Source organism: Haliaeetus leucocephalus, unplaced genomic scaffold (genome assembly GCF_000737465.1).
Source record: "Haliaeetus leucocephalus isolate CR32 unplaced genomic scaffold, Haliaeetus_leucocephalus-4.0 Scaffold495, whole genome shotgun sequence".
NCBI classification, from domain to species: domain Eukaryota; kingdom Metazoa; phylum Chordata; class Aves; order Accipitriformes; family Accipitridae; genus Haliaeetus; species Haliaeetus leucocephalus.
This window is the reverse complement of record NW_010972931.1, coordinates 2,819,537-2,832,976: the sequence shown is the minus strand read 5'-3', so window position 1 is coordinate 2,832,976 and position 13,440 is coordinate 2,819,537. Positions and strand designations below refer to the sequence as shown.

The 13,440-nt window shown below is 41.2% G+C and overlaps 2 protein-coding genes across 11 annotated transcripts in view; both read right to left on the bottom strand.

The window, feature by feature from the left end:
- TFDP1 (transcription factor Dp-1) overlaps positions 1-90 on the bottom strand; it is a 46,863-nt gene extending 46,773 nt beyond the window's left edge. The window contains exon 1 of the mRNA XM_010575661.1: positions 47-90. The gene's annotated coding sequence lies outside the window, so the exon portion shown is untranslated. The remainder of the gene's footprint in view (positions 1-46) is intronic.
- Positions 91-5,924: 5,834 nt separating this feature from the next.
- TMCO3 (transmembrane and coiled-coil domains 3) overlaps positions 5,925-13,440 on the bottom strand; it is a 35,875-nt gene continuing 28,359 nt past the window's right edge. For 6 of the 10 annotated variants that reach the window (XM_010575646.1, XM_010575644.1, XM_010575643.1 and 3 more), the window contains 3 exons: positions 8,985-9,064; positions 8,338-8,487; positions 6,283-6,707 (listed from right to left, as the gene is read on the bottom strand). In XM_010575646.1, the coding sequence (XP_010573948.1) occupies positions 6,594-6,707; positions 8,338-8,487; positions 8,985-9,064 (344 nt within the window). In that variant the 3' untranslated portion in view covers positions 6,283-6,593. Of the gene's footprint in view, positions 6,708-8,337; positions 8,488-8,769; positions 8,951-8,984; positions 9,065-11,551; positions 11,701-13,440 lie in introns of those variants that run through there. The other 4 variants (XR_774883.1, XR_774885.1, XR_774884.1 and 1 more) reach the window with 4 other exon arrangements.

The following is a 13,440-nucleotide window of genomic DNA, read 5'->3' as shown; positions in this document are numbered from 1 at the left end:
AAAAAAAAAAAAAAAATTTTGAAAAAAAAAAAAAATTGAAACTTACACTTTTGTGCGTCCCACCGGCGTAACGCTGCGCGCTGACGTCACGGCCGCAGCGTGCCTTCCCCGGGCACACGCGGAGGCGCCTTTACAGCCAACCGCCCGCCGCGCCGCGGGGCGGGAAAGGGAGCATGCGCGCGCGCATTTTTCGCGCCTTCCGACTCCCCGCCCTGCGGCGCTTTACAGGGGCGGGCTGGGCGGGAAGCATCGGCGCGAGATTGCTCTTCGGCCCCCCGGCTGCTGCTGCCGCCGCCGGGCACGTGGTCGCCGGCGCGCGCCGCCCTGTGAGGGAGCGGGAAGGCGCCGGGCAGCTCCGTCTCCTTATCGCTGAGGAGAACGCGGACCGCGCCTTGGTCCCGCCGCCCTGGGGAGGGTTGGGGCCGGGCCGGGCCGGGTCGCCTCAGGGCCGAGGAGGGAACCCGGGCCGAGGAGGGAACCGAGCGGCTTTCTGGAGTTGGGGGGGGGGAACGCGGGGTGCCGGTGGGGCAGGGCGGTGCGGGTCGGTTGCCACAACATCCTGCCGCTGCTTCCTCATCGCGTGTTTTTGGTATTTTTTTTGGTCCGGCCGTTAACTTGAGCAAGTCGGCTTACAGCGGTCGGTTGCTAAAATTAGGATTTTGCGGTAATCCAAGGGAAAGTTTTTTCCATCAGGCGACTGCTGCTCGCAACCTTGAATTAGGCCAGACCCACACCAAAAAAAAAAACCCAAAAACTTGGGCACTCGCGCTTTCTGACGCCTCCAGCCTGCGGGACCTCTGCACGCGGCCACGGACACAGGAGCGGTGCACGCTCGCTAGGGTTGTGTGATGTAATTACACGACAGTGATGTAATTCTTGGCCGAAAAAAACCTTCCACCCTTACAGCCCCCGCTACACGTGCCGAGAACTGCAGCAAAGTCAAAACAGCTCAAAAGCTGTCCGGCTTACAGGAGTGGATATAAGAGTATTTGATGGCAGCTGGGGGGGGGTGGAAAGCTGCACACGCTTCTGCACGCGATACCAAGCCTGTGTGGTATGAGGCTGTTGATAACGCGACCAAGAGGGGAGCAGGAAGTAAAAAAGTCCATTTTTTCTCTAAAACCATGCTGCTTCCTGATCATGCCTGGGAAAGGAGGCACCACCAGCAGAACCGCTACCCAGGAACAGTGGAACAACGTAGCACGGGTGCCAGGGAAGATGAGTTTCCTCAGTTGACTAGATTCACATTTAGTTACTTGCATACCTTACTCAATTTTATTATTTTTTTTTAAGACTTTGGGGAGTTTTTTATAATAATGAGGAAACACTACCTCCCTCCATTTTCTTGATAAACGGCAATCTTTGAAGTTTTTCATTCACAGTAACCCCCCACACGCTGCTCTGGGGTTCCGTGGCTGCTCATCCAGTAGCCTGCTCTGATAATGACCATTATTGCCCCATTTCTTCATCATTCTTGACTATGCTTAATGGCATGGACATGAAAGAAAGAAGGTGATAATGAAAACACGTTTGTAACTTTTCAGAAAGGGGCAAGAACTTTCACACACAAAAAACATGGAGCACGCCAAGCCAGCTGCAGAAAAAAATGCTTCGTCCCAAAAGACAACATCTCCTCCAGTTGATGGTGCTGCTCTCCACCCTCCAGGTCATATATACTGTGCCTGTGGATTTAAACTGTCTATCTATCTCAAGTCCCTGCCCACACTCCCCCCACACCCCTTTTTACATTAATTCTTGTAGAACAAAACCGTTCCACTACCACGAGCTTCTGCAGTCTCTAGGAATGCACCCTCAACAGGGTACATCTGGCCCAGGGTGGAGAAGGGACTACAAGAAGAGCAAATACACTTTTAAAAACGTAGAATTAAACAGCTGCGCTACGACACAAAGCACTTCCTCTGCTGTTTCAAGTTTATCTAAGAGACTAGTGCCATTTTGAAAAAGTCTCAGGTTGAAGAGAAACCTTCTGCCTTCTCTAGCACAAAGCAAAATTGGCAGAAACTTACAAATAAAGAAGTAGAAAATAATTCATTAGCAACTGTGATTTGTAGGGACTAAGATAACTATACTACCTTCCAGAACAGAGGAGGGACCTGTGCAAGCTCCTGGCTTAAATAAAGACCTAGTACCAGTTGACAAGCTTGTCAGCATCTGGTCTCGTTGGGAGGTAGCATCTCCCAATTCTCAAATTCCTGCTCTATTTTAGGAAACAAAAAAATACAGCTTAGTACCGTAACCTTGAAAGTGTTGCCACTCCCTGATCTAGATTTTGTCCCCCAAGGCAGGAGCCCTTGTCCCTAAGGCACTCTGCTCACGCCGTTGTCCAGTTTGTTCCTCTGTCCTCCTAGTCTCCGCTGTCCCTACCGTCAATAAGTTTTTCCCACCCGGCGCTGGTAATTAGTCAGCAGAGGCAGTGGGAGAACCGAAGCAGCACACCTCCTGGGCTACTAGGTGAGGCTGGTAGAGGCATGCCTTTCCCTTCTGCCTTTTGTTTCCCTGAGGGCAGGGTGGGCCACGCATCTCCCAGCCCTTAGGACATCTTGCTGCGCTTCCTTCTCCCTTCGCTAGTGGTGTTGGCTCCCTGGTTGTCAGATCATCTCAATAGTGGATGTCTGGTACTTGCTGCTCCTTAGGAGCTATTGCTGTTTCCCACAAAGATGTTACGACACGTGGCTTGCCTGCTGTCACTCCGGGGTCCTTTGGCACTGCCCACGCGCTGGAGCACCGCCAGGATTGCTTACAGAGCAGAACTACCGATTCCTTCCCTAGACAAACCCCAGGAGTGCTTTTGTGGTTAGATTGTTCCTGGGTTCACTCCAACGAGCAGCAAGACCGCACTAGGTTTCTCACACCCTCCGTCAAGCATCACCATACAGCACTATTCTGTCCTGCTCGGCAACCCCCCCCGCGCCTCTGCCTGCAAAGCCGAGGATGAACAACTGTAAAACGAGCACAATATAAAGTATTGCGAGGCGGCTTTCTCCTCATCGTTGAGGATTACAGGGAATACGAATTCTTACAGCTTTTAAAAAGCTACGTAGCCCCATGGACTAAGCCACCGTGACAACATTCCCTGAGCCGTCCTAGGCCCACGTCAGTCACAACTCCAAGAGCCTACCTCTCAGCTCCCACGCGGTATCTTCCTGCTGAGCAGCCTCCTTTATATATGGGATGAGCCGTAAGTAGGGTGGTTGTGGGTCTACCTATACCAGTCTGACCCTGGGGACAGGGAGAGGACTCAGGAAGGAGAAGCACAGCCCACACTACCAGCTTTTAAACTGTTTTGGTTCCTTCACCCCTATAGGGAACAATGGCCAAAGGGGTAACGTGCAAGAACTCAAATTTTCAGAGAGAAAAACCACACAAAACAAGCAACCGGTTCCACCCACCTCTGAAACAAACCAACCAACCCCAAAACAAGTATGCTGAGTGAGTTGCTACTCAAGCACAGAGCAGACCCTTCCTTTCCCCTCCCTTAGACTCAGCTTCACCACAGAAATATCTCATCACTTCAGAAGTTTCTGCCCCGTATCAGCTTTTCCATATTCAAATGAAGCTGATCATTAGATAAATGAGCAAGATAGAACCACTGTCCAACAAGCAGAAACAAAAATTTCCAGAAAAGACCACCTGTTCTTCAACAAACCTTCCACAAATCAGGAGATTTTCCTCTCAGGGCTTCTGGATCTCTGCTGTAATTTCATCTGCTTGACGCAGAAAGAGAATATTCCAGAGTACAGGCATAAGGTTCCTGAAAAGCTGCAATTATAGCTAAGCGGGCCAATTGTGAAATATTCTCCCCTTTTTCCATACAGGAATAAGGTCTGTTGTTTCTATCCTGAGACTGTATCATGGGACTACCCCATTTTGACATGGCATTATGCACAGAGCCATTATTTGCATTTCAGGGAACATTTACAGTATCTCAATATACCTCCCCATTTCTATGAGACGATCTCAAACATCTGACTGTAAACAAACTTATCGTATGTCCAATAAGACTAGTAGTTTGAACTTACATCTAACATTCAGTCAGGCAATCCAAGTTTATGTCAACAAAGAGGCACAGAACATTGATACTCAGATGAGGCTCCCTATTTCTCTTTCCCCAGTTCTCCTAAAGCCTAGCCAAGTCATGGCTGAATCAAGAATTATTTGGGAAAGAAGTGACAGAGATGAGGCAACCAGTAAGGTATCTAGATACTTGCTTTCCTTTTTGGACATGGTACCAAAAGGACTCTTCACCCAGCTCCTTTAAAAGAAAGAAAATATTTTCCTGATTACCTTTTAAGAGACACAAACCATCAGTATTTCCTAGTCTCCTAACTGGAATTTTCCAGAGAAATACAACTAGCGGCAGCAATTTATTTAGACAAAAGGTTTACTCACCACAGCTGTAATACTTTGTATAATAGTTTCAAGGGCTAACTAAGGGACGTAATGGAAACCATACAGAGGTCTCTACCATGGTCTGTCATGGATACTTTTTTTTCTTCCTGAAACGTAGGTGGTAAACTACATGTGAAATAAGCATCTTTCAAACCCAAAATGAGGCATTCAGGAGAGAAGCTTGTATTTCAAGCAGGAACTGTGAGCTAGGTCAGTGAACAGAGTAAGATTTCTCTCCCTCATACAGTTAAGAAACAAATTATTTTAGTGAGGCACCTCAAAAAAAGGTCTGAGCTAGTAGATTGTTAAACAGTACCATAAAACTTTTGAATTACTTCTACATTCTGAATACAAAATATTGAAATACACCAACAAATCAGTTTCAAGTTTCTTCTCTGTGACAGATTCATTTTAAAGAAAAACCATTTTATTTATAGGTCAGCTTTTTCCTCTGCATTTGTCACTGTTCCTCAGTAACTTCTGAAACCACTCCAGGAGAGGCGGAATTGCCATACACTCCTGCCACCTTTATGAAGGAAGCATCAGTGCCTGGAGAGAAAGCCCCGAATCCAGTGAGCAAGAACTCAAATATGATGAACCCTACCCTGTCCTAACAGTACATACACACTCCAGACAAGTCCAAGCTGCATTTTGACAAGCCCAGCAGATGTCAGAGAAAACACAGGAGGAAACTGAGGCTCCTATGGTAGAGGAAAGAGGTATAAAGCACACAAATCCATTCAAAGCTTTGTTTGGCTACTTGGAGGACAGCTTTCATTTTAATTGGCAATTTAAACCTACGTAACATGCATTTTTCTAACCATTTTGTGGGTATCGAAGTTATTTCAGACAACAGTATAATACTGACCTAAAGTGTTAATATATCTTTAATAGTACTGTTTTTAAGCAGATAAACCTCAAGATGATTTTTAAATTGTTTGTCAGAGTAGACTACAGTCTATGAGTAAGGTTTCTCTACGACAATTAAAGAATGGGCTTTTACAAGGCTTATCCCGCTACATAGAACGTTTTAAAGACCAAAACACTTACATTTAAGATCACATCCAAAACACCGTTTTTTTAAAATATCACAACATTTTAAAGAGACTAACAATTTATTCAATGTAAATGCAACATATAAAGTCATGGAGTTCCAAATACACATCCCGTCTGCCATTTCTAGTTTTGTGCAAATTAATTTACTTAAAATGATTTTAAATCTAGCATAGTGTCAAATAACATCCAACCTCCCAAGTTACAGAACTGATGTTTTTCACATCTGCTTGAAATTAGACTCCCCAGTTTTACTAAATTTATTTTTGATTTAAAATAAAGAAAAAAAAACTGTAAACAACTGTAAACAGTGCTAACTGTAACAGCAGTTAGCAACAAGAATGGGTGACAACTGTCAGTCTTCAAATACAACTTAAGTTATGCCCTTTCTTATCATCAACTTCTAGTCAAATATGAATATGTAAATAAATACAAGAACTAACACAAATAAAAGTTACCACTATAAGAAAATACATTATATTCTGCAGTTTGGAATAAAATATCATACAGTATTGGCTGCATCATTTGGAATATGTGTTTGACTGCTTAAAACAGTTTGATGCTAAGCAGTTAAACCTTTTCTTCGTGTAAAGGACTACACTTTTACTCACCATTAGAAATGTGGTTTGTGATTAATTTTATACTAGTATATTAAACTCCTAAATGTGAAAATGACTCAAGTCATTTAGTGAAAGAAGATACCATAGGCACCATAATATTTTTTTTTTTTTTCTTTTTAAACAAGATCTGGTGATGAACCAGCAGTAACAAAATAGGATGAAAATTAAAAGGCACATTCAGGCAAAAAATAATCAACACAGTTTGCATGATGCTGTATTTAAAAAAAAAAACTCATGCTCTGAACAACTGATTGGATCAGGAACAAATATTCTGGCAGATTCTAGTCTGTCAGAGAGAAAGTGAATTTTGTAAAAGGTGTGCAATTCAAATTATGTAAATTTTTTTAATGTTGAATTTTGTTTTGTTTTAAGGTCAGTATAAGGCTTATAACCAAGTGCAGTTTAAGAGGACTGACTACTCAAAACCTCTTGTTTTCTGAGTGCATAGAAATACAATGAGCAACAAAGATATTCCTTGCAAGGAGATGTATTCTTGTATATGTGCAAATCTTAAGTACTTGAGCGTCTTTCAGGTCTCGGAACACATTTCATAATCGCAGCTCTCCACAGGGCGGGGGCAAGTAAAAGGCTTAGAGTAGTCACACTCAGAATAAGAAGATAGACCTGAAAATCACAAATAAAAGCCATTACTTCTCTTAGTTACGTGGTAAACTAAGAAGTGACTAGAAGTTTGAGGAGATCGGACTCTTCTGGACAGTATTCTCAGGAGATTCACCTGTCTTCCTAACCAACTGTGCATATGGCTACAAAAGCAAAACAAGTGCACGCTCAAATGATCTAATTATCTGTTTACCTGATTTGAAGATACAGTTGCAAAAACAACATTATGAGCTTATAGAAAAACAATTATTTACACGTATAGTTACGAGGTCAATTTTGAAAGCTCAATGTTTGCTAAAAGATCAAAGGCCAAATACCACTTTATTTAAAGCCCCCCCCAAAACACCCAAACCAAAACAAAGCACCCCAAACTATTCTGGTTTAATGGTATAATGGCAAAGTTCACTACTATTTTATACACTAAAAAAAAGCAAACAAAAATCCCTTTAAGTCATACTGCACACCTTCTGAAAAAACATCTTAACTACATAGCCTGAATGAGTCTTATAAACAGCAGCAAGAAGTAGTTTTGAGGTCTCAAACAGAAGAATGAGTTTTGGAAATTTCAGAGCTATATAAACCTATACAGTAGATAATCAAGTGAGAACTGCCACAGGAAAAAAAAAAAAAAAGCCTAAAGGCCTCCAAGCGCAGTGGGTGGGCCCCTAAACTGGTTCTGTGATCATGTATGGCTATCTTGAAACTCTATGCAAACATATGGTATTTGTAACTCCTAATTACATGCAGGAGTGAACGTGAAAATGAATCACCTTTACCTATACAAGTGAACAGCACTGTGTAAGTTTTTCACTCGTGCTTTATTTGGAATTGGTCCCAGCATTATACAGCCCACTTGCTCACACAATGAAAAGCTTGGAGCGCCAGCAAAGTATTTTTGTGAGCAGAGATACAGAGGAGAAAGCAGCAAGCAGTAGAAAGTGAAGTCAGTTGTTGTATCTCCATAGCCATAATTTACTTAATTTCACAAAGCAGACTTCATCTTTAAAAAAAATAACATTCTCACAGCTTCAATATAAAACTAAGGTTTCTTTCCTAGGGCATTTTTTTTTCGTGACTACTGAAAAAGCTGGTTGTTTCTTTTGCAGAGCATTTAAAATGAACAAGCTTTGCAGGTAGAGATTACAAGTTTGTTTGCTTGTTTAAATGTTAAGGCAATTTCCACTTCACCCTATCTGCTCTCTAGTTCGTATTTACTGATATTTCCTTACTCAAATCCTATACTCTCAGTTACCTCTTTCTATAGCTATATCAAGGTTTCAAAAGCAAAGGCTTCTCCATCTTAGTGACTTGAGTGCTATCTACAGCTCATTGCTCAGTTAATAAAGAAGTTCTAAGTGAGAGCAGTTAAGGTAAAGCATTTATAACCAAGCCATTTAAAAGTAAAACCTGCTATTTAAAATACTGAAGTACAATATGAAACAAGTAAAAAATGGAACTAAGAATCCTGTCGGGGTCATACGTGTCTCCATTTGTATGGATTGATTCTACCTGTTAACAGTTGAGAGATGCCACAAAATTGGAGCGTATTGGTAATTCAAATACACTGTAATACCAAATCCCAGTAAGTTATTCAGGTGCAAAAAGTGAAGTCAATAACTGTAGCACAGCTTACCTCCCGAGATATGATCCCTGCTCTGCGTGCTCTACTTCCCAGAACAAAAGAGAATTCACTGACTTGTGCCAGTCCTGCTGAGACAATCCACTTGATATACTGGCTGGTCTTTGGAAGAATCAGAGAAAGGACAAGCACTGCCAAGACAAACTTTAAAAACATTTTTTTGTGTTGTGGGTTTGTTTTGTTTTAAAATAAAAGAAGTGCAATAAATAAAATAGTACAATCTTTGTAAAATACATAGCATCAAATACAATAATTCTGGACATAAACTAGTGGACTTCTAATTATGTCTTCTGTGTTAATGTCAAAAGAGACAAATGTATGTTGCACAGTAAAAAGTAGTATCTTGTTTACTATAATAAAAACACTTGATAACTTTGTCACAAATCCCAAGCTAGATAAATAGATGTTTCTCCATGTGTAACTTACTTTTAACATTAAATACAATCTTTTTTTAATATCCTAAGAATGTTGTATCAAATGGTATTCTAATCAGTAAGATTCCTCCAAATACAGATTTACAGTAAAGATGTAATATTCTCTGTTATATCACATGTTCAGGTCTTGCACAGAATTTTCATTAGGGCATGCAGCACAAAGATTATTTAGACTATTAAAAGATAAAAAAGAGAAAAATAAAATACCTTCATTATGACCACAGACAATGTAAGGAATAGTAAGACTGTGAGTTCATATATTACAAATGTGGGGAAAACATGAAGTCCTAGGAGGAAAGAAAACAGTATTTCAAAGTTTAAGGCCAATATCTTACTATGATAATTTTTTTGAGTTAATAATACATTTAATTGCAAGATTGTATTCTCAAAAACAAACAAAAAGCCCTAACATACCTACCAACGCTACCTACTTGATGACTAAAGCACTTCCTGCATTATCCAACCATTTTTCCTTTGGAGAGGTTTAGCACAAACAATATTCCCAACTGAGTTAAACTGTATATGACTGATACATGAGCACGTTCATTTATCAAGTTTTCTGTCTTCCACACCAGTCAACAATCCAGAATCTGAACTGAAACACACCTCTAATGAAAGCTATAAAAATACTGCAGAAAGACAATTCCATTGTTCTGCACAGTGATTGCACCCTACACTTTGCTAGCCATTTAACATTTTTGTATGACATGGTAATAGACTATCACTGTGGAAGGAATATGATATTCAGGATTTGCATAGACTATAGCTACAACAGAAAATCTAAAATCTAACTGGTTTGATTCCATGACCCTCACTTGCAAACACTGAAAGTGACCTGAACTGGAAAAGTCACCTAGACTGGAATAAGGTAAAATCATAAACCCCTGAGCATGGTCTAACAATTAAGGAATTATATAAAATCCCATTGCTATAATGATGTTGTTGATTTGGTTGGGGGTTGGGGGGGGGAAGTATCTGTCTCTTTCTTTTTTGCAATTTTTTTGTCATTTTAATTTGGTAATTATATGAAGCAAGATAACAAGAACCATAAAGAGCACAGAAATTTAAAACTAAATGCTGCTAATATTAAATGTAAGAAAAAATATTTGTTGGAGAAGTCCTGGAGTCACTGAGGAAGAATCTTACTCACAGCTGACTAAGTGCATTTTTTCCTCCTAGGGTATGAGGAACTTGTGCAGACAAACATAACTGTGTATCTTTGGAAGCTTATTCCTTTTTCATAGAAGCTCTTAAAAATAGTGGTGGTGTCCCTGATAAATCCAGAATAAACCCAGTTATTTCTGGTGAAGGACAAGAGTTTAGCTTTCTAAAGCATGAGGCATGTAAATCGATGCTGTAAATTCTTATTTTAATGCAAGACAAGTTTTCACTCATTTTCCCTGCCGCAGAGTGCTGCAGAGCCAGAAGAACTGTAGAGAACTAAGAGTCATCTTCTCTTCCTGAGTGCACAAGACAAGTTACTTACAGTAATTTCACAATATTTTGTCCATACACACATCCCATTGTGGATGGAAATGTATTTCTAAGTACATCAGAGATTTTTATCTAAGTACTACCCAGTCAGCATGTACACACTGTGTTTTATTTCTTAATTTCCTTCCAACTACTGAAGCACAAATGCAAAAGACTATCAGAATAAGGGAAGAGATGGCAGAGTAAGAGAGGCAAACACCACACCAAAAACAGAAATCCAAACGTGTGCACACATGCACGTGGAGGGGCAAGTAGCTTCTCTCTCTTTTTTACTGTGTATCACGTGCACATCGCTCATTCACCTTTAGGCCGGTCTCAGAAACGTACAGGAAAACAACTAGAGAAATACAGCCTGTAACAATGTCATGTTTGATGAAAGGGGCCAGCTCTGCCACATCTGGAACTGAAGATTTCAGAGGGAGGCTATAAATACAGCATGGTGCTCTCATCACTACTGGCAGAGCTACCTTTTCAGTTCTGGAGCAGACAGGCAGTCTGAAGTCCATTTGAACTGCTGCCCAACGTAGAGATTACTACCATATTCCAAAGAGCTAAGGCACAAACTACCGCAGATTTCGATACCAATCCCGTGGAGGTAAGCGTCTGCGAGGTGAAGCAAGCCTAAACCTGTTACATACACTATTCTGAGCAAACAAACAAACATCCCAGCACACAGACATGTTTTGGGGAAAATAAATCCCACCACAGTGGATTTCATGGTCATTACAGATCTTTGCCCCAGCCCTAGATGAAAACTTAGGATAAGGCCAGAAGTCATAGCAGACTGCTGTACAAGCACATGAAGCCTTCCTAACAACACGAACGTCATCAGAGAGATTAACTTCACAGACAGAAGGTGCATGAATATGGGCATTTATTTCAGTGGTTTTAATCAGGCTTTGTGACTAAGCTCAGGAGTCACTATGGACTTGTTCTCTAAAATGGAAGAAACGCTTCAATCAAATAATTCAAGAACTTCAGCACCGTCATCAGGTAGCAAGTGACATGTTGGCCTGTCACCAACAGCTAGGATATCACTTAGGTACATTTTCAGAGAGCTGAGCATAAGCCACCAGACTTCAATTCTAAGCAGTGTTCCGGAATAGCTGGAATGGAGGCCTTGAGGTGAAGGTGACCTTGCATCAATGTCAAGCCAAAAAGCACAGTTCACTCGTGTAAGTTGGTATGTGTTCTTCTGTGGATGATTACAGGCAAGATTTTGCACATCCTTTTTATAAGTACTTTTTTCTTAACAAGTCAACTCCCTCTCCCCCCTAAACAGCACGTGAAGATCCAAATGTCATGGCCACATCCTGGAAGATCCAGCATCAAGAAAAGGAATCTTGGGAGATCCTTGACAGCAAACAAGATTACAGAAACCAGAACTCTGTGGGTCAAATTGGAGCCAGTAGAGTCAATTCTGACACATCCGCAAGACAGGACATCGCTCAGAAAAATCACATTAGCGCTGCATTGGGATGTTCTATCTACAAAGAGTCTTAATGAACCTAAGATCATAGCTAGCAAATGCAATAAATGCTACAGCCCTGGCTAGATCGTTAAGTAGCAGGGGGGAAAACCAACATTCATCTCCACCTTTCTGCAAAGGGGAAAGTCCTCTTGATTCTAGTGTCAGTTCTGAGCGCTTGAAACCTCCAAGTTTCATTGTGTTCCATGCAGGACAACAAAGCAGTAGTCCTGGATGGAAACGGAGAAGGTGATATATGTCACCTAATAAATTCCAGGTTGGGATCTTCCTTTGATTTCTCTCAAATTCAACAGAAATGTTAAGAGGCTCATCAGAGAAACACTGTGTGCGTGTTTGTTCTGGACAGTGGTGGTGCTGACAGTGTCAGCATCACTCACCTTCTGAAGAAAAAGTCCGCACTGTTAAAGGGTTTTTAGCATCTTGCATTCAAGGTCCAACACTGACCGCAAGATTTACCCAAAAGGGAAACCTGGAGCCTGGCAAGTGAGTACATCTGTATGGCACATTGAGGACACACAACTTTGTCAGTCCGTGGAAGTAATCTGCCTCCTCACCAGTGGCAGACAGGGTCCTGATGCCCAATTGCAAACTCCGTATGTCTTGTAGACTAACAAAAAATGGGTTATTGGGGCCTTTAAAAAAAAAAAAAGTCAAACAGTCTATGCAAAGATGCCTTCCATCTTTCTAAAAAGCAATCAAACCAAAATCGGATGATGCAGAGGTGGAAAGGGAAGGATCTGAGTACTAGGTACCAAAACAGAAATGAGAAAGGAAGTTCTCAAAATGTGGCTGTAAGGGATTGGTCCACATGTTCTCTCAAAAATATTAGTGAGGACGGGGACTAACAGGAACTTTCTAACCTCAGCAGGTAGCATAAAGAGAGCCAGAAACCTTGAAGAACACACACAGGCCTAAATGAATGTACAGGTGGAGAGTAACTCAAAGTGCAGCTGTTAATGCCTAACTGCAAAAGGTGTGTTACTCCCCCAAATGCACCCATGTGCAAATTTGAAAGCAGTAGCATTACACAGGTCAAGCTGAGGGCAGGAGCACTGTTACAGATATTACACGAACAAGTACTATTCACAGCTCAGCTTTTAGAAACCAGAAGGATTTCTGTAGTGAGAACAGAAAAGCAGGCATTTAAGACAAGCAAAATAGGAACTAACTTTTCCAAATGACATATTTACTGTCACTTTTCAGTTAAGTAAATTTTTTCTATTTATTCCTTTATTCTAAAAGGAATGGAAATGATATTACTGCAGTGGTGTATGATCCCACCTCTGGATCTCAAGCGCTTCTGCTCTCTATAATAGGGTGCTTGCTGCATATAGCAACAAGCCTTCTCTTTAGGCAGGGGGAGAGACTCTTTCCCTGTGGCTTTTACATAATTTCATGTAGTAAATCTCTATGTGTTTATAGATACAGAACATTTGCATTTATAGATCTATAAGTAGAGAGCAAGCAAGAAGCCTTTTCTTACTAGATTTCTTTTTAAAAAGTTTAAGGAATACTTTTTATCTTACTCAGGTTTTGTTTGCAACATCACATCACTTTTTTTAAAACCTACCTCCTTGCCACCCCACAGAAATTCCTGTTAACCACAACATTTGAAAGTAATTGAAAGTAAAGGGGGAAGGGGGGGGATAATGCTTATTTGGGGGGGAAGAGGGCATGTTT